General features: G+C 33.1%; 2 protein-coding genes across 2 annotated transcripts; one reads left to right on the top strand and one right to left on the bottom strand.

Annotated features, from left to right (window-relative positions):
• Nucleotides 1-1,224: 1,224 nt before the first annotated feature.
• Nucleotides 1,225-4,293, bottom strand: LOC118053162 (agamous-like MADS-box protein AGL18). The gene is made up of 8 exons (XM_035064326.2): nucleotides 3,919-4,293; nucleotides 2,677-2,758; nucleotides 2,526-2,590; nucleotides 2,335-2,434; nucleotides 2,182-2,223; nucleotides 2,054-2,095; nucleotides 1,812-1,963; nucleotides 1,225-1,495 (listed from the first exon to the last, which is right to left on the bottom strand). Exons 1-8 carry the CDS (start codon nucleotides 4,119-4,121, stop codon nucleotides 1,408-1,410), a joined length of 774 nt encoding a protein of 257 aa, XP_034920217.1. The 5' UTR covers nucleotides 4,122-4,293; the 3' UTR covers nucleotides 1,225-1,407.
• A 6,725-nt stretch (nucleotides 4,294-11,018) lies between these two features.
• LOC118053159 (kinesin-like protein KIN-14L) lies at nucleotides 11,019-18,651 on the top strand. Its single transcript, XM_073410089.1, has 20 exons — nucleotides 11,019-11,221; nucleotides 11,378-11,470; nucleotides 11,680-11,837; nucleotides 12,018-12,164; nucleotides 12,277-12,520; nucleotides 12,744-12,838; nucleotides 12,921-12,992; nucleotides 13,383-13,469; nucleotides 13,889-13,963; nucleotides 14,235-14,316; nucleotides 14,644-14,739; nucleotides 14,865-15,038; nucleotides 15,123-15,229; nucleotides 15,359-15,539; nucleotides 15,691-15,853; nucleotides 15,954-16,204; nucleotides 16,333-16,496; nucleotides 16,946-17,826; nucleotides 18,014-18,186; nucleotides 18,310-18,651. The coding sequence occupies exons 2-20, from the start codon at nucleotides 11,407-11,409 to the stop codon at nucleotides 18,381-18,383; spliced, it is 3,288 nt and encodes a 1,095-aa protein (XP_073266190.1). The 5' UTR covers nucleotides 11,019-11,221; nucleotides 11,378-11,406; the 3' UTR covers nucleotides 18,384-18,651.
• Nucleotides 18,652-18,788: the final 137 nt, after the last annotated feature.

Below are 18,788 nucleotides of genomic sequence, written 5' to 3'. Positions count from 1 at the left end.
TGCCTAAATCCTGGTTGCTTATATAGAAATTGGTTATTGATGATGTCTTAAAAAATTCAAGTAATTTGAGGGCAAATATAGTTAAATTCAAGGTAACGCAAATCTGATAAATATATTAGATCCAGAGCATTTAAAATTGATAGTTTGGCAAGTCTAAGAAAATGATCATCCTTCATTGACATGTCTAAAAAAATGAGATAATGTGGGTCTGACATGTTTTTTGAACTTGGACTTGGCAGTCAGTCAAGTCCAAAATAACATGGGTCTTACAAACATTGCAGATTCAAGGAATTTGGACTTGGCAGTCTAGCAAGTCCAAGGCAACGACCATCTTCTCTGACACGCCTAAATGAATGACCATCTTCTCTTGGCATGCCCAAGAAAATGAGATAATGTTATGGATCTGACAAACATGTCAGACTCAAGGCACTTAGATCTGGCAGTCAGCCAAGTCAATACACTAGACTTGATAGTTAGCGAAGTTCAGAATAGCGTGGATCTGACAAACATGTCAGACTCAAGGCACTTAGATCTGGCAGTCAGCCAAGTCAATACACTAGACTTGATAGTTAGAGAAGTTCAGGATAGCGTGGATCTAACAAACATGTCAAACCCAAGATTTTTGGACTTGGTCATCCTCCAAGTTCAAGATAACATGGATCTGACAAACATACCAAATCCAAGGTACTTGAACTTGGCAATTCAGCAAGTTCAAGATACTTGAACTTGGTAGTTAGTCAAGTCCAAGGTAACAACCAACCTCCCTTGGCACGCCCAAATGAATGAGATAATATGGGTTAGGCAAACATGTTAAATCTAAAATACTTGAACTTGACATTTAGTCAAGTCCAAGGTAACGTAGGTCTAATAAATATGTCAGATCCAAAGTAATTGAACTTGGTAGTTAGCCAAGTTCAAGGTAACAACCATCTTCTCTTGGCATGTCCAAGGAAATGACCATCCTCTTGTGGCACATCAAAGAGAGGATGTGCATTCTCTTGAGTGTGCCCGGGACTTGGCACACTATCAAGTCTAGCATATTTTCATTGAGACGTGCTTGTGTTTTTAAAAATTTATACTCATAAAACTTTCTTGATCCAATTTTTTTGGTCAAGATATAATAATAAAAACCTTTTTTTGAAAAATCTAGTCCATTGAATAGGTGGATTTCACTTGTTGTTGACCTCACAAATCAATCGTTGAAAATTCATCAGTGAATTCGGAAAAGATTAGCATTATTCATATATCAATTTATAAACTGTACCAGACATTGGGTGTTATCTCTGAAAATCTAGTTAAAACTGATATACCAAAAACATCTGTATGTGACTGAAAATTTACTCAAAATTTTCGTCAACTAAACTAGTAGAAACCCTCCTTTTAAAAGATGATCTATGTCATGCTTCATCACCCTGAAGCCACCTGACTTCCTGAATCATTGGAGACAGATTCAATCTTGGCAGCTTTCCTCTTGTGACAAACATCAGATGACAACCTGAGAAAACAGAGAAAAGTATGAGAATCTTGTAAGAAAACAAGAAAAATATTCATTTGCATTATGCTAGGAAGCAGAGTTGTCCAACCAAGTATGAATTATATATGTGCATCTTGCAGCTTGTTAATTGCCTCTTAAACCTAGAATCTTTGGCATGTCCAACGTTCTACATTTAGCTGAATCTCAAAATAGCTAAGTTTTCGTGTCTTCTGTTTTTCTGCAACTAAACAATTATAGGATGATAGAAAACTAGGAGATTTCTTTAAGCATGGATTACAGGAAATTAAACCCAAGCGCGTGTAAATAGGTTACATACCCCAAGTGCAATGAAGTGTCGGAAAGATCTTCTTCTTCATGTGGTTTGCGATTACTATCAGGTTTCGAACTTGCTCCGGCAAATCTCCTGTCCAAAGGACTTAATTCCAGGAAAGCAGACTTTGGCCGGCATCCTCGTTTGAGCTCCTCAATCTATTGACATTTGGACACAAAAGAAACAATTAATCAATCATGAAGATTGACACTTCATTTTTTTTTTATCGAAACTGTACATGATCGAACCTGTGTACGCAGAGATTCGTTCTCTAGAGTTGCCTTCTGCTCCTGAAAATAAAAGCAGCAAAAAGATTTGTATCAAAGCTACTTAATTGGAAAGGGAAAGATTCGTTATAAAGAAATGCCTTCTTTACCTGCATTTTGGATTTCTTAAGTTGATCCATCAGCATTTGCTCCTGTAACAAATAACAATGAGTTACAAGGCATTCGAAAGCAAAAGTTCGGGAAAGTCTCAGCAGGATATGATCAAATACAAAGAGAAGCTGCTCATTATAGAACTTGTTGACCTTCTTGTCCTTAACAGACAGAATGCCTGCACTTAATTGATGTTCTAGGTGTTGCAGGTCCTTGAAACTCAATCCATCAAGTTGTTGACCCATCATCTGCCTGCAAAAATCATAAGGGCGTCATCAAAATAGAATTCTCGATTCTGAAGAAAAATTTAGCCTGGAATTGAGATCAATTCATGATGACTTACAAGCATGTCAACCGTAACTTTGAGAGTTCATCTTTCACTGCACTAACCTCTGCACTATTTGAATGCTGTTTTCACAGAGATTGTTAAGCGCTTATTTAATATAGTTTGGAGATAAACTGGCAATAAGATACTGTTTTTAACTGTAGCATACCTCTGCCCCATGGTCATCAGAAGGATGGTCATTATAATCCAAATCCAGGCCACTGCCATATCTTGAGAGTGTGTGTTCTATGCTGCAATTCAAGAATTGAAAGAGATTGTGATAAGGATCAATTTGCTCTTCCTTGTTATTCAACACATGCATTACTGAAGATTTTCTCTATTGGTATGTGTGGAAATCTGCTAATTACACACATTGACGGGCTTTTCAATGTTAAAAGTTATGTGCTATATGTTAGAGACTAATATAAATTATATCCTGGGATTTCATTTAAAAGTTTAAATTTTTGGGTTGAGATGGTTTTTTGACATAGTATCAGAGCCTTGATGATCAAGCGATCACGAGTTCAAATCTCACCATCCCCATTTATTTGATAAAAATTAAGTATAAAATAATATGAGCCTATGCAAGTTTCAAGCGCAAAGGGTTTTTATTTGAGAGAAAGTGTTAGAAAATAATATAAATTATATCTTGAAACTTAACCTAAAAACTTAAATTTTTAAATTGAGATACTATATAGCTTATAAAAAATAGGGCTTTTATGAAGGCTTATCAATGATTTAGTGATTCACTCTCTTGAACCAGTTCTAGGCTTCTGAAAATGGCCCAAAAACTCCACCATCTATCAAACTCTAGCCCAAAACCAATGGCACGTCGAACAACTTGAAGTTTTCTTTGTAACCTTTAAAAATAGGAATAACTTAAAGTTTTCTTTATGACCTCTATTTTTAGCCTGACAAGTACTATTCCTTTTCTTGATCATCTTTCCGTGCAACTTTACTATCCTTGAAAAAGATGAAAAGGAAAGGGGGAAAAGAACAAAAAACTAAAGTAGCTTCCAATTGTTAATTTTCTAGGGCTTATGCTAAAATCCTGTTTGAACAACCTCGATTTATCTATATATCCTAGAAACCATCCCCTCCATCTCTCGATGGTCCCTTTACTTTTGAATTTATGTTTTATAATTTTGTATTCAGTGGCCCATTGACTTGTTCTGCCTTTTAAGTCACAAGTCACTTGGACACGAGTTTCACCAAGACCTGGCCATCAAAAATTCAAAAAACACAGCAGCTGCCATGGATGCGATGCACAAGAGATCAAGAAAAAAACAAGAAAGAAATATAGGGAAAACCCCTTTACATGATATTAAATCTTGACTCTGTTAAAACAAGTAAAACGATTTTAGATTCAGATCACATGGTAATTCTATAAAAAAGGAAAAGCATAACATACCTTGTGCTTGAAAATTCATAAAGCTTTCCTGTGCTAGAGAAGACTATGACAGCAACCTCAGCATCACACAAAACTGATAATTCTCTAGCTTTCTTCAGCAACCCGTTCCTGCGTTTGGAGAAGGTGACTTGCCTGCTATTCAAGTTTTCTATCCTCTTTATCTCAATCTTCCCTCTCCCCATTTTTTTCCTCTCTTCAGTCATGTATGCTAATGGTCTCTCCCAGTCTCCTCTAACCCAGAACTCTGTGCAACCACCAAGAACATGAAACAACAGATGTGTGTTTGAATATATAAAGAGAGAAGAAGAAACCAAGTCTGGATTTACAATAACTATGTTGCTTGAATTGATAAGGATTGTGAAGGACTAATGAAGGAAAGTGTGACCAGAATTAGTATACTCGTAGGAAAGGTGACAGATAGGATACTATATGTAGCAATTATCCAATTTTGGTTAACTTTTAATTACTCATGAGGTGGTTATTTACCTCTTTTAGAATTTTTGGTAAATGGGTGTTTGATGCCAACATGGAAACCCTAAAAAATGAAAATCAGTGGACCAATGAGATCAGTATTTGTAGTATTGTAAAATGGAACAGTTTATTTTTAAGAAGATAAAACTCTCAATGAATAATATTGGATATTACTATACATAGGGAACCTTAAGAGGGAAGGTTTTTATATCACTTTTTTGGCTTTCCTGCTGGATTAATATGGGAAGTTGTCCTAACCTGTTGTTTGCAAAGATTGTGTTCTGCTCTATCTATATATATTATCTAGGGTTTAATGGAAAGTTTTTATATCTGAGGCATTCTAATTTTATCACAGTATAATCTTGATAAATTAATTAATAATTCTTTATTAAATAATATTTTTATTTGATCCCAAGTTTAAATAAATCTCCATGATTTCATTGTATTAATTTAGTGAGATTTAACTATATAGTAATTTACCAATAAAGTGTTGGTCTAACGGTTAAAACACTATTATAACCCTATAAGAGTGAGAACACAAGTTCAATCTCCAGGAAATGCATTTATTGAGAGGGACAAGCCATGAATCTCAAACGGGATTAGTTTTCATTTTTTAAAAGGATGTGAGGATATCTGGACAAGAACAAAAAAAAAAACTATATAATGATTTTATTTAGATGTAAAATTTGAATTTGATTTTATTTAGATGTAAAAATCTATTATTTTGCTATGTTTTGGGAAATCTACTTTTAGAAGGCTAAATTCCTAAATTAGCAACATATGGTAGGATTAGGTTACTGAAAAGCATATAAATAAAGTAGGTTTTTCTTTTTTAAGAAACTTACGATTAAATTTGCTTTTCCATTCTCACTAAATTGCATATTATTATTATTATTATTATTATTATTATACATGCAAATTTCAGCAATGATACAATAAAATATCCAAGATAATTGGACCGTAAAAAGACCAAAATGAACTTATATAAAAGGTATAAATGATCGCGGGCTTTTTTTTCACTGAAGGTGAGGATGTAGCGGGCCTCTGCTCTTTCAAATATCTTTATTGGTAAAAGCTATTTTAAAGAGTCGAATTATTAATATAGTATTTTGAATTATATAAATTTTTTTTTCTCATGTAGCACTCTAATGTAAAAAGATATTTTAACAAGTAATTTTGTATGTTATTTATAATGAAGAAAGAAAGAGGGGAAGTTTATAGAGAAAAAATAGTGAGAATTTTCCTTCAATTTTATGTTTTTCCTAAGAAAACATATAGAAATCGCTATTAGATTTAATTAAAAAAATAAACCATGCCATGTTTTTAAAAAATTAATTTAGTTTGATTGTGGTAAGTTAACCTATAATATTATTAAAACCTGATTTAAAAAAAATTAAAACAATATTATATTGGCTTTTTAAAAACATATTAATAAAATTAACTCATTAAACCTATAAGGAGAGGCTTTGACTAAGATAAAAAACTTTATTCAAAAGTGACATAATAAGCTCTTGACCAATCATCTTATTAATTACTCGTTTCTGATTAAACTCTTAGAATTTTCAAAGCTGTATATTGATGTAATTTTATCGTCTATAGGGGTATAAAAGTCAGGAGGAGAAAACAAATGTTATTTAATTGCTTAAAACTTATTTTCATTAAAGATTATTGTAATTTAAACAAAATCTATATATCAATTTTGCTGTGAGATTGTGCCTAATATCTTTTACTACAAAAGTAGCCTGGTAATAAGTTAACATTTATCTCATTTTTTTATATATATTTATGTTAAGATTCAAATAATAACATGGATGTAAGACCCCTTGATTAGGTAAACCTAAACTATAATTTTATTGAAAAATCAAAGCAAAAACAAAATAAAAGCAAAAGACATGTTCAAAATAAAACTCCACTCGTTTTAATGTTTAGGTTAATTTAAACTATGATTTTATTAAAATAATTAAGGTAAAAACAAAATAAAAACAAAAGATATATTCAAAATAAAACCTCACTCGTTCTAATATAGGTCAACCCAAACTATATTTTTATTAGAAAAATTAAGGTAAAAACAAAAGACACATATTCAAAATAAAACCCGGCTTGTTTCTAATATTTAAGTCAACCCAAACTATAATTTTATTAAAAATTCAAGGTAAAACAAAATAAAAATAAAAGACATGTTCAAAATAAAACCCTGTTTGTTCTAATGTTTAGACCAACCCAAATTATATATAAAAAAATATTTAAGTGAGTGAGGATCATATTTAGAAAAAATTAGAAAAAATCAAAATTAAAATCAAGTAATTTTGTATGTTATTTATAATGAAAAAAGAAAGAGGGGAAGTTTATAGAGAAAAAATAGTTAGAATTTTCCCTCAATTTTATGTTTTTCCTAAGAAAACATATAGAAATCGCTCTTAGATTTAATTAAAAAAATAAACCATGCCATGTTTTTAAAAAATTAATTTAGTTTGATGTGGTAAGTTAACCTATAATATTATTAAAACCTGATTTAAAAAAATTAAAACAATATTATATTGGCTTTTTAAAAACATATTAATAAAATTAACTCATTAAACCTATAATGAGAGGCTTTGACTAAGATCAAAAACTTTGTTCAAAAGTGACATAATAAGCTATTGACCAATCATCTTATTAATTACTCGTTTCTGATTAAACTCTTAGAATTTTCAAAGTTGTATATTGATGTAATTTTATTGTCTAGAGGGGTATAAAAGTCAGGAAAAGAAAACAAAATCTAATTGCTTAAAACTTATTTTCATTAAAGGTCACTGTAATTTAAACAAAATCTATATATCGATTTTGCTGTGAGATTGTGCCTTAATATCTTTTACTACAAAAGTAGCATGGATAATAAGTTAACTTTTATCTTATTTTTTATATATATTTATGTTAAGATTCAAATAATAACATGGATGTAAAGCCCCTTGATTAGGTAAACCTAAACTATAATTTTATTGATAAATCAAAGCAAAAACAAAATAAAAGCAAAAGACATGTTCAAAATAAAACTTCACTCGTTTTTATGTTTAGGTTAATTCAAACTAATCAAAAACTTTGTTCAAAAGTGACATAATAAGCTCTTGAACAATCATCTTATTAATTATTCATTTCTGATTAAACTCTTAGAATTTTCAAAGCTGTATATTGATGTAATTTTATCGTCTAGAGGGGTATAAAAGTCAGGAGAAGAAAACAAATGTTATTTAATTGCTTAAAATTTATTTTCATTAAAGGTCACTGTAATTTAAACAAAATCTATATATCGATTTTGCTGTGAGATTGTACCTAATATCTTTTACTACAAAAGTAGCCTGGTAATAAGTTAACCTTTATCTTATTTTTTATATATATTTATGTTAAGATTCAAATAATAACATGGATGTAAAACCCCTTGATTAGGTAAACCTAAACTATAATTTTATTGAAAAATCAAAGCAAAAACAAAATAAAAGCAAAAGACATGTTCAAAATAAAACTTCACTCGTTTTAATGTTTAGGTTAATTCAAACTATGATTTTATTAAAAAAATCAATGGTAAAAACAAAATAAAAACAAAAGATATATTCAAAATAAAAACTCACTCGTTCTAATATAGGTCAACCCAAACTATATTTTTATTAGAAAAATTAAGGTAAAAACAAAAGACACATATTCAAAATAAAACCTGGCTTGTTCTAATATTTAAGTCAACCCAAACTATAATTTTATTAAAAATTCAAGGTAAAACAAAATAAAAATAAAAGACATGTTCAAAATAAAACCCTGTTTGTTCTAATGTTTAGGCCAACCCAAATTATATATAAAAAAATATTTAAGTGAGTGAGGATCATATTTAGAAAAAAATAGAAAAAATCAAAATTAAAATCAAAACACACCATTTAATGCTCAAAATGCTTGACCAAACGAGTTGACTCATGACCCAGGAGATCCAGAGCATAGGCTAGCTTAGGTCTCAAAAATAATTGGAACAAAGGACAAAAAAACATTTGATGCTTATATTTAATTTAAAAGCAAAATTTCTCATTAAGAAAACTAAATTGAACACAACAACAACAACAAAAACCTCTAAGTAATATGTGTTTTTTTTTCAAAATGAATGGAAAATTCCATAGGAATTGGAAAAGCCTTAAAATAAAAATAAATATAAATCAAAAGAATAAAAACTAACTTTCAAACAAATACGAACCAAAAGACACATTTAAATTTTTAAAGGCTCGACATGAAAACCAATGCACACTAAAGAGAAAAGAAGGGGTAAAGGAAAAACCTTTATCGCAGCTGAATTGTAGCTAACCAAGTCAAACACACCACACCAACAACTATGCTGCCACCTATCGTGTCAAATGACATAACAGTTGTTGGATTTTGGCCATCACAATACATCTCACGTGCCACCTATTTAGTGGGGGATGATGGTGTGCTGACGCATGTGTAGCTTTTTATAATGATTTATTAATATTTTAATAATTAGAATTACTAAAATAACATGAGGCCATCCTAATATTACAAAAAAAAAAGTGACAAAGATGAAAACACCCTCCTTTACCATACTTAGATTTTTTAAAGTCAAAGACCAGACATTTTATTTTACTATAGAAAAAAATACACAAAGACAAAAACCCTCTCTACAAGGCCAAAAATTTTAAGCTTTTAAGGGTATCATTATCCTTTAACTTTGCAAATAAAATTAAAAATACACAAAAACACTTTGACAAAAAAGCCTATTCTTTTAGCTTTCAAGCATGACAAAGTAACTTCATTGTATATATAAAAATATAAATTTATTAAATTATCCCCGATTAATTAAAAAATAAAATTTTAATCCCCTATAAAAAAACAATCTTACCCTTAAAACCAATGCAATTATTCAATGTATTAAAAAGATAAAGGGGCATGACGAGGTCCCTCCTGGATCTCTCCAGGGGAGAATGGATACTAGTACAAGACAAGTCAGCAAAGCTCTTTTAGTAGTTTTTTTTTTTGTAATAATTTAGAGGTAAAAGATGCATTTAGGCATCGTTTGGCATTGCGTTTGTACCTGTGTTTCATCAAATTTTGAATTTTTTTTTTTTGCTAAAATTGAGTGCGGTTTGTACTTTTTGGATCGTTTTGATGTGCTGATGTCAAAAATGATTTTTAAAAAATGAAAAAACATCATTGGCATGTATTTCAGCACGAAAAGTTATTTGAAAAGCAACCGTTACCACACTATCAAACACGCTTTTAAACTACGTTATATAAGTCATTAAAAGTACGGATTAAAATCAAGCAAATTCGGTTTAGGAGTATGTTTCTGATAATCCTAGAGGCGGGAAATATGTTTTGCATCTATTATTAGAATTTTAAGGAAAGAGAGAGTGTCACTTTGTATGGTTGGTTTTTTTTAAAAAAAAAAAAATGTGTTGTTTCTCATAAACACTTTTTTAAAAATGTCTTAGCCGCAAAAAAAATTTCTATTCTAAAAAAAAAATTCTGAAGTTTTTGGGTTGTCTTTTAAACATTTTTTATTTGTTGAGAATTATTTTAAAACATTAATTGTAGATAATTTGGTTAGTATAGTATAAAACTTTCATCACAAAAACTTCATTTGACTGATCGAATCATGTTTTATATGGATAAAGCTGTGATGCAACTTGATTAATGAGTGTTTGGAAACGTGATTTTATTCATATTTTTTAAAAATTAAATTTAAACATCAGATTAAAATATGCCAGCCTTTTGGAAATATCTAGATTGTAAGGAAGTAATTCATTGTGAATCTCCTATTCATAGCACAAACGACGTCTCTTTAACTGAGGAAAAAAAAAAGTTGATTAAAAAAATACGTAATGGCAAAACCAAGAAAAATGACTTATAGTGTATAAAAAATATATTGTGATATTATATTAGCTGTTTATTGGGATCCAATTTGAAAAAAAAAAAATTACAAAAACAAATGATAAAAATAGAATTTATTTCTCTTCTTTATCTTTTAATTTATAAAATAAATTATAGAAAATAAATGATATCATGCAACTAATTATTCCTTATCACCATAAAATTACTCCATAATCACCAGGATATAAAAAAAACAACTCATGAGGGAAAATAAAGAACTTTCATTTCTCCATTTTGAAAAAAATAAATCTGATAGAAGTTTACATCATATCTCCCATTATCCTCAACAACCTTTGAATTTACGGCATGGTCACCAAGCTTCGAATTAAATTTTGAAATAATTTCTAAAAATAAAACACAGAAATCATTCAAATGATGATGCAAATTAGGAAACAAATCACATCATCAAGCGCCAGATCTCCAATTTTACCTTTGCATAAAGTAGCAAATCCCTAAGCTTTTGCTACAAAAGTGAAAGCAGCTAATTATCCCACTTTATACCACGCGCATACAAGGCGTGTGGTTTCCTCGCTATCATACCCAATCAAGCGTGCACTTCACTCTCCACAATATAGACTTGGAACCATAGATCTGTCAAGATGAACCGTTTGATTTGATTACCTTCTTGACAAACTCGACGGTCGAAATGCTTGCACGTTGTTCCCTCTGCAGATTTGAATTCAAAAGAACCCCAGTTAACGTTACGATTTGAAAGCCCTAGGTTCCGATCCGAACCTCACTCCACACCAAACTATAAACAAAAGGAAGCAAAATTTTGCTTGGTTTCTCATTTCCAAGAGAGAAAGAACCAAACTTTGATAGCATTCTCTGATCCTCTCTCTCTCTAAATTTCTCCTTCGCTCTCTCTCTTCACTTCTTGGATTCTTTTAGGCTTTCTAAGCAGTGAAAGGTACCTAAAAAAGTTAAACAAGTAGGTTCTTCTTGAACATCAATGTCTGTTTCATTGGTTACTGTGGTTTTTTTTTTTTTGTTGTTTTGACGATGAATGTAAAATGGGTTTTTGTTTTTTAAATGTGGGGTTTTGGTTTTCTAATTACTGTAGTTTGTTTTGATTGTTTTCTTTAAGGAACAAGAAGGGTCTTTTTGCTGGTGTTAATGGAGGATTCTTCAGGAACTGGATTATATGGTATATTGGCTTCAAGAAAAGCTGAAGAAGCAGGTTTGATTATTGTTTACTATCTCTTTCATGTTTCTACTTTTTTGTTTGGTTTCCGAGAAAACATAGTGTTTATGATTTTTAGTTTCTATTTTTAGACTAGAAACTAACTTCTATTATAGTAAAAATCAAATCTTTAACATTTTAACAATAGTTAATTTTTGAAGAATATGGTGATAATCTTTAATGTTATTGTTTTTTTTTTTTTGCAGCATGGCGAAGATATCAAGCGGCTTCATGGCTTGAAAATCTCGTGGGTCCAATAGGCATATCAAACAATCCATCAGAGAAAGAGTTCATTTCTCGCTTGAGAAATGGCTTGGTTCTTTGCAATGCTATAAATAAAGTTCATCCAGGGGCAGTGCCTAAGGTACTTTCACTGCTAGTTCTAATTCATTTATCATTATTAGGAAAATTTGGCTAAAAGTCCCAATGAAATGTGAAAATAGTCTCTTTAACAATGCTTTTTTTTCTTTGTTTTGACCATAGACTGGTCTAGATTTTTAGTGATTTCAGTGTTTTAATTGTTTGCTTTGAAAATTATATCAAGGTGGTGGAGATTCACGCACCTTTACTACCATTAACCCGAGAATCCCAGCCATTACCAGCCTATCAGTATTTTGAGAATGTAAAGAATTTTCTGGTGGCTGTTGAAGAGTTGAGGCTGCCTGCCTTCGAAGCTTCTGATCTTGAAAGGGTAAATTTGGCTTTATTTATGTGTCTGATTGTATAAGTATTTGCAAATGTGTTTATTTATGAATGTCAGCACCAACAATTGACTAATGAGTTTTTCGATTTAATCTTGAAAGGATTCTTTGGAGGCAGGGTCGGGGACTAATGTGGTTGATTGCATCTTAGCGCTTAAATCATACCATGAGTACAAGCAGATGAACCCTAATGGATTCTATAAGCCTGCTAGATCTCCTATGGTTATTCATTCTGCTATCAGGAACAATTCTCAACCCATCTCATCAGACTCATGTAGGCGTTTGGACATGTCTGCGGCCTGTGAAAAAGAGCCACCAACAGGTTCAGAATTGAAGAAAATTGAAGGTATTAGCTCTCTCTTTCCCTGCACAAGTCGATAGGCATCTCTGGGATACATTCAAATTTTTTTAGTAGTTGTAATAAATGAAGCAAGACATCTCATGGTGTTATATCACTTAAATACAAAACACCTGCTAAACAGAAACTGTAAGTCATAGCATGTACTATGGTTTTTGCTTTTTCTTGGTGTATCCTTCCCCTATTTGATGTGATGTATTGGATTTTGCAGATTTAATTGCCAAGAAACTTGCTGAGCATATGGCTGATACCAAGGAAAATATGGATAGCAACTTTCTCATGTCCCTCCGTACTGGCAACAACATGGTAATGATCAATCTATATGGCGTATGAAATTTACTGTTATATAGGGCATATTGTTCTTATCAATGTTTTTCTAATGCTACAGGATCCAATGAAGTTGTTCAGTGATATCCTGTTAAACTGTTTAGGGGATAAGCTTCATAACAAGTTCCCAGAGGTTAGTTTATTTAAATCAACACAATCCTCTACGGTTGCTCCCTGCATACAAAAAGATTTCCTAGTAAAAAAGCACCCCTGATTTGAGGATATTCACTGTTTAATAGTTAGCCAGGAGCATCTGAGTTACATGAGAATGCTTAGTCTAGCGCAAAAAGTGCAAATCCTTAGAAATACCTAGATTTACCCTCCCAAATAATTTGACTTTTTTACCTATTTATAAAGATATAAACATCATCTCGCCACCATTTCAAATCGCATGTTTAAATGGAAATCTTTTGGTTACAAGATAGGAGCGCTTACACGTTTCCTGTCGAATCTTTCTTTATTGAACTGTGTTTTCATATATGAAGTTATTATGAACATGTTTTACATCTTCTGTTCCAAACAGTTGAAATCAACAGCTAAAGGTGGTAGCTTACCTGCTCATTCATCAATAAAGCCTAGGGAGGATTCGTCTGAACCAGGAGATTCTAAGGTGAGTTTTTTTATAGTTTATTACAAATGTAGTCGATAGATAAGCATGTAGAAAGCTGTAATTGTGTTAAAGTTCCATCAACTTCTTTAATATTTTTTCTCTTTCTCCTCTGGCCATGGAATATACAATTTGTAGATTTTAAGTGTCATCGTTGCTGTCTATACATGTCTTGCGATCATCTTCAATCTGTTGATTCTCACAGTAAAATAAAAAAGTTAATTTGCTGTTAGCATATCATAAGTGCAAGTTGATTACAAATATATTTTTTTTGTTTACGTATTTTTTCTTGGTTGTTAACATTCTAATTGGATTTGCAATTACCTTACCCTGATGAAATTACATCTCTTTTCTTCGTTCATGATTCAAACCATTAGTCTCTGACGAGATATTCTGATGTGCCTGTGACTCATGTTTTACAGTGTTGCCAAGCTTGCTTAAGAAAGGGCAACTGCAACCACAGACAATTAATTCAAACGCAAGAAAAAGAACTTCTGGTCAGTAACTATTTGTTATTCTCCTCTCCTCTACGTGGATTGAAAGGTTGCAGTGCAGCAGTAATTGTTTTTTGTTTTGACATATAAAAGGCTATTACTAAGTGATATAAAATCACTTAAGAAAATTTGGCTAGAAAGTTTGTTTAATTAGGATAGATGTGAAGAAACAAAATGGCCTCAGTCTCATTTATCAAGCTGACAATTTTGTTTAAACTTTAGAGGATTAGACTTTTTTCTGAATTCTTTTCGTTGTTTTTTTTTTTTTTTCCAGGATATAAAGGCCTTGTTGACGTTGACAAAAAGGGAGTTCCAGGGCTTACAGTCACAACTGCAGACAGATTTGAGAGAACTCGGTATATTACTTTTATAAATAACTTATTGTACGAGAATAATCATGCATTAACTTTGACAGTGTCACTATCCCTTTCTCAATGTGTGTAGTTAAATATCTTCACTGCTACGATTAATGCTATCTGTCTTAGATTTCTGTTCTTCAGACTCGACTCCATTATTACTTGTGATATCTTGGAAGCTCCATGAGATATTCTGACGAGCTCAGCTTGTTGACAATCTCGTAAATTAGATGTCAAATATCATTTTTCCTCTAGACACATCAATATCATTCACATTTGTACAAAAAGAATTGCAAGCTAAATGCTCTTGTAATTGATACGGATCAGGAATTCAAGTACAAGAGATGTCTACTGCGGCTCCTGGATACCATAGGGTATTGAAAGAGAACAGGAACTTGTACAACATGGTTCAGGATTTGAAAGGTTAGCTTGCTGTTATAAAACATGAATTTCACTTATTTCCCGAATCTTGTTACAATCTTTAAAATGTTAATTTTTTATTATGAGCGACTGATATTCTGATCTGTTCCAATTATTATTTCCCACAGGAAATATCCGAGTTTACTGCAGAATCAGGCCTGCTTTCGGTGATAGAACAAGCAATGTTATTGATTATATTGGAGATGACGGTTCGCTAGTGATTTCGGATCCACTTAAGCCCCAAAAGGATGGAAAGAAAGTTTTTCAGTTTAACCGGGTGTTTGGACCTACGGCCACTCAAGGTACTATTATCTAACAGCAACTTTTTTCCAGTGCAGCTTATGTATTGAATCTGATGATTTTGCATATTGCCTCTTGATTTCCAGATGAGGTATTTATGGACACTCAACCACTGATCAGGTCTGTGATGGATGGTTATAATGTATGCATTTTCGCTTATGGTCAAACTGGATCGGGAAAAACATATACCATGGTAATCTTAGTTGGCTTTAGTCTATTCCCTTTTGAATAGAAACATAGAATTCTTCTCTTCACATGTTAGCTATCTGCACAATAACCAACACTCTCCCAGCTGATATATATATATATTTTGTGGTAACAGAGTGGTCCATCAGGCCGGTCAACCAAGGACATGGGGATTAATTATCTAGCTTTGAGTGATCTCTTCCAGATGTCTAATGAAAGGAAGGACATCGTAAATTACTGCATTCAAGTTCAAATGGTTGAAATTTACAATGAACAAGTACGAGACCTTCTTGCAGAGGATTCAACAGCTACCAAATATCCTTTTAGCTATTATTATTATTATTATTTGAAAATCATAAAAACAGTGCAAATTAAGCATTCATAGTAGGTGAGTCAAGGTTATTACACTACCGTTTCATAGTAACCATGCATATGTAACAAGTTTTGTATTCTTAACCATGCACAAATTAGAGATTCGGAGTTGTACCGGTGATAATGGCTTAAGCCTTCCGGATGCTAAAATGCATTCTGTGAAGTCCACTGCAGACGTTCTTAATCTGATGAAACTCGGTGAAGCGAATCGTGTTGTCAGTTCCACTGCACTCAACAACCGGAGCAGTCGTTCCCATAGGTCAGTTTTCTGGTAGATTTATACAAACTAAGATGAAATCTGAAACTATGAAAGTATCTGTTTTATTTTACTGATAGGGTGGTTTAACATGTTGCTGCAGTATCCTGACAGTTCATGTACATGGTAAAGATGTATCTGGAAGCACCCTCCACAGTTGCCTCCATTTGGTAGACCTTGCAGGAAGTGAAAGAGTGGATAAATCAGAAGTTACGGGAGATAGGCTCAAAGAGGCGCAGTACATTAATAAGTCTCTCTCCTGTCTAGGAGATGTAATCACAGCCTTGGCTCAAAAGAATTCTCATATCCCTTACAGAAACAGCAAACTCACTCTTCTCCTACAAGATTCCTTAGGTTGTGATGTGCAAATAAGACAAATGCACTTGTTTCTCAAAAATTTCAGCTTCTCTAAACTGTTTTCTCTGATTTGGTATTGATTCCTAGCATGTACTTACTTTTTTCTTGGCGTTTTTTTACTTCAGGGGGGCACGCTAAAACGTTAATGTTTGCCCATTTAAGTCCAGAAGGAGATTCTTTTGGTGAAACCATCAGTACTTTGAAATTTGCTCAGAGGGTGTCAGCTATTGAACTCGGTGCTGTTCGTGCAAACAAAGAGAGCGGTGAGATTATGCAACTCAAGGATCAGGTAAATCTGAATTTTATTTATCTGGATTTCAGAATCTGTTTTTGGTCCAATTTTCCCTGTTACAAGTCCTGCAAACGGTGGGATAGCAAGTCGCCTATGTGTTGTTTTTTGGATTCTTATCTTGTTGACAACAAAAACACTATGGTCTATACTTGTTGCATCAGTTGGTTGTTTCTCACAAGTATATCCAAAATGTAGAACATTCCATCATACTGTTGGCTTCTTTCCTCACTTATTGGTGCTGTTGTATTTTCTTCTTCTTCTTCTTTGAATTGAGGCTACTATAGTTTACTTTTGTTGTTTTTTCCTTACGAACTGAAATTGCACGCTTAGAGAGCAATTGTTGATCGTGTTCCTTTTCTATTCTCTTTTGTTATCAAATCAAATGGATGTAAATTCTACTCAAGGATATCAGGTTACATAACAGTTTCAACACGGACAACTTTCAGGTTGAGAACCTCAAGAAAGCATTGGCCAGCAAGGAAGCGAAGAATGTGCAGTTTAATAAATTGAAGGACCCAAGATCTCCATGTGAGATACCAAAAGTGATGCCTGAGCGAACTCCTCCACGTGCACGGAGGCTGAGTATTGAGAATGGCAGCAGCATGAAGTCTGAGAAAATCACGAATACTGAAGATAGAAAGGCATCAAAAACCCCTTCTGTACCAACTCGTTCCAAAAGATTAAGCTTGGAAGGGCCAAAGTATGACAAGAAAGAGCATTTCCAGGCAAAAGGAGCAGATGATGTAAGCAGGCCCCTCCGTTTTGACTCGGTAACACTGCAGAAACATGGTTTTATTCAGGATGCAGAGGCAGTGTCAAAACCATTTGGGCATTCTGCAAGTGGCAGTTCCTCGGTGGAAGTTTATCGCCTCAATAATTCTCGAAGTCCTACTAGTTTGTATCAGAAGAGAATGGTCAAAACAGATAATAGTAGGACGCAAATTCCAACTCTTCAGCTACCAATAACACCAGAGCCTCAAGTAATTTCCAGAAATGCAGAGGCTGTGTCAAAATTAGGGCATTCTGCTAGTGGCACTTCCACCGTTGAAGTTTATCGCCTCAATACTCGAAGTCCTACTGGTTTGTATCAGAAGACAATGGTCAAAACAGATAATACTAGGACGCAAATTCCAACTCTTCAGCTACCAATAACACCAGAACCGCAAGTAATTTCCAGAAATGAGGTTAAGATTCTGATGCAGAGTGAAGTTGGTGTTTCTACAGATTCTCAGGCAGCCAATCTTGTTCGTAGCACTCATGGAAAAGGATCTCAAATAAGGAAATCCCTTCGTACGATTGGAAAACTGATTAACGGCTCCGATAAGAGGTGTGTATGTGCAGACATTTGTAAAATTTGATTCATATTTCTATTATAGTAATTAATAAGATTAGTTGATTCCAGACTTAGGAAGGTAATTCTTGATTGTTGTATTCACCAGCTCATCAAGTCATGCATTATCCACTGAAATGTGAAAGTGAAATTTCTTTGCAGTAACATTTGTCTCAAATTACAGGAATCAGCAGATTTCAAAGGAAGAATTCTCACCTATCATTGGCATATGCAATGACACTGATCTAAAGACACCACTTACAGCCAATGCCAGGACACTAAGAAGGCAATCTCTTACAGGAGTTCAAACATCAACATCACGCAGATCTTCTCTTGGAGGAAAGCCTATTGAACCTGGCAAGTGTAAAACCTACTCGAGCATTATTTGCTCAACCTCACTGCCAAGTGTATACAGAAAAAACATCATCTATAATAAGAGAAGGACCTCATTTCATGTGATGTTCCGTTTTGTTGATGCAGATGACCCTAGAAGGAATGCCAAGACGCCCCCTCCAGTCCATCCCTCAACAAAGTTGACAAAACGATGGCTTTAGGTCAACACGTCTGATTGACAAAACTCTAGAAGGAATGCCAAGATGCAACCGACACTGCTGGCTGTTCTATCAAGCTAATTGAAGAAGACAGCAATGATGCTTCGGCTCGAAGCACACGGCCATCTCAAGTTAGGAGGGAGACACACTTACATGTCAATGAGAGTTTTGCTGATAGACTGAGTGTCAGGATTACATGTACATGCCAAAAAAAATGCCAGAGAGAGAACGAAGTGTAACCTGATTCATAATTGAAATGCTTGTTCTCAAAGCCTGGTTTTTTTCCCCCCTCAATTTTTGCTTTTACATTTATTGTGTGGTTCTAGTATATCTATGGTTGAAAATTTTTAAGAAGGGCTCGCTTTCCAGCACCAGGCATGCTGCTTCTCTTTCTGAAGAAGTCTAAAC

Source organism: Populus alba, chromosome 6 (assembly GCF_005239225.2).
Source record: "Populus alba chromosome 6, ASM523922v2, whole genome shotgun sequence".
Lineage (NCBI taxonomy): Eukaryota > Viridiplantae > Streptophyta > Magnoliopsida > Malpighiales > Salicaceae > Populus > Populus alba.
Note: the sequence above shows the minus strand (reverse complement) of the source record. Positions and strands in the feature narration are given on the sequence as shown.

Bases quoted from the DNA above. Each gene is read 5' to 3' on its own strand.
- LOC118053162 (XM_035064326.2), bottom strand. From the start codon at position 4,121: ATGACTGAAGAGAGGAAAAAAATGGGGAGAGGGAAGATTGAGATAAAG. The intron at 2,759-3,918 runs GTATGTTATGCT...CTTGAATTGCAG, and splicing joins TATGAATTTTCAAGCACAAG to CATAGAACACACACTCTCAA. The intron at 1,496-1,811 runs GTATGTAACCTA...CTGTTTTCTCAG, and splicing joins GACACTTCATTGCACTTGGG to GTTGTCATCTGATGTTTGTC.
- LOC118053159 (XM_073410089.1), top strand. From the start codon at position 11,407: ATGGAGGATTCTTCAGGAACTGGATTATATGGTATATTGGCTTCAAGA. The intron at 12,839-12,920 runs GTAATGATCAAT...CTAATGCTACAG, and splicing joins TCCGTACTGGCAACAACATG to GATCCAATGAAGTTGTTCAG. The intron at 15,039-15,122 runs GTACTATTATCT...CTTGATTTCCAG, and splicing joins TGGACCTACGGCCACTCAAG to ATGAGGTATTTATGGACACT.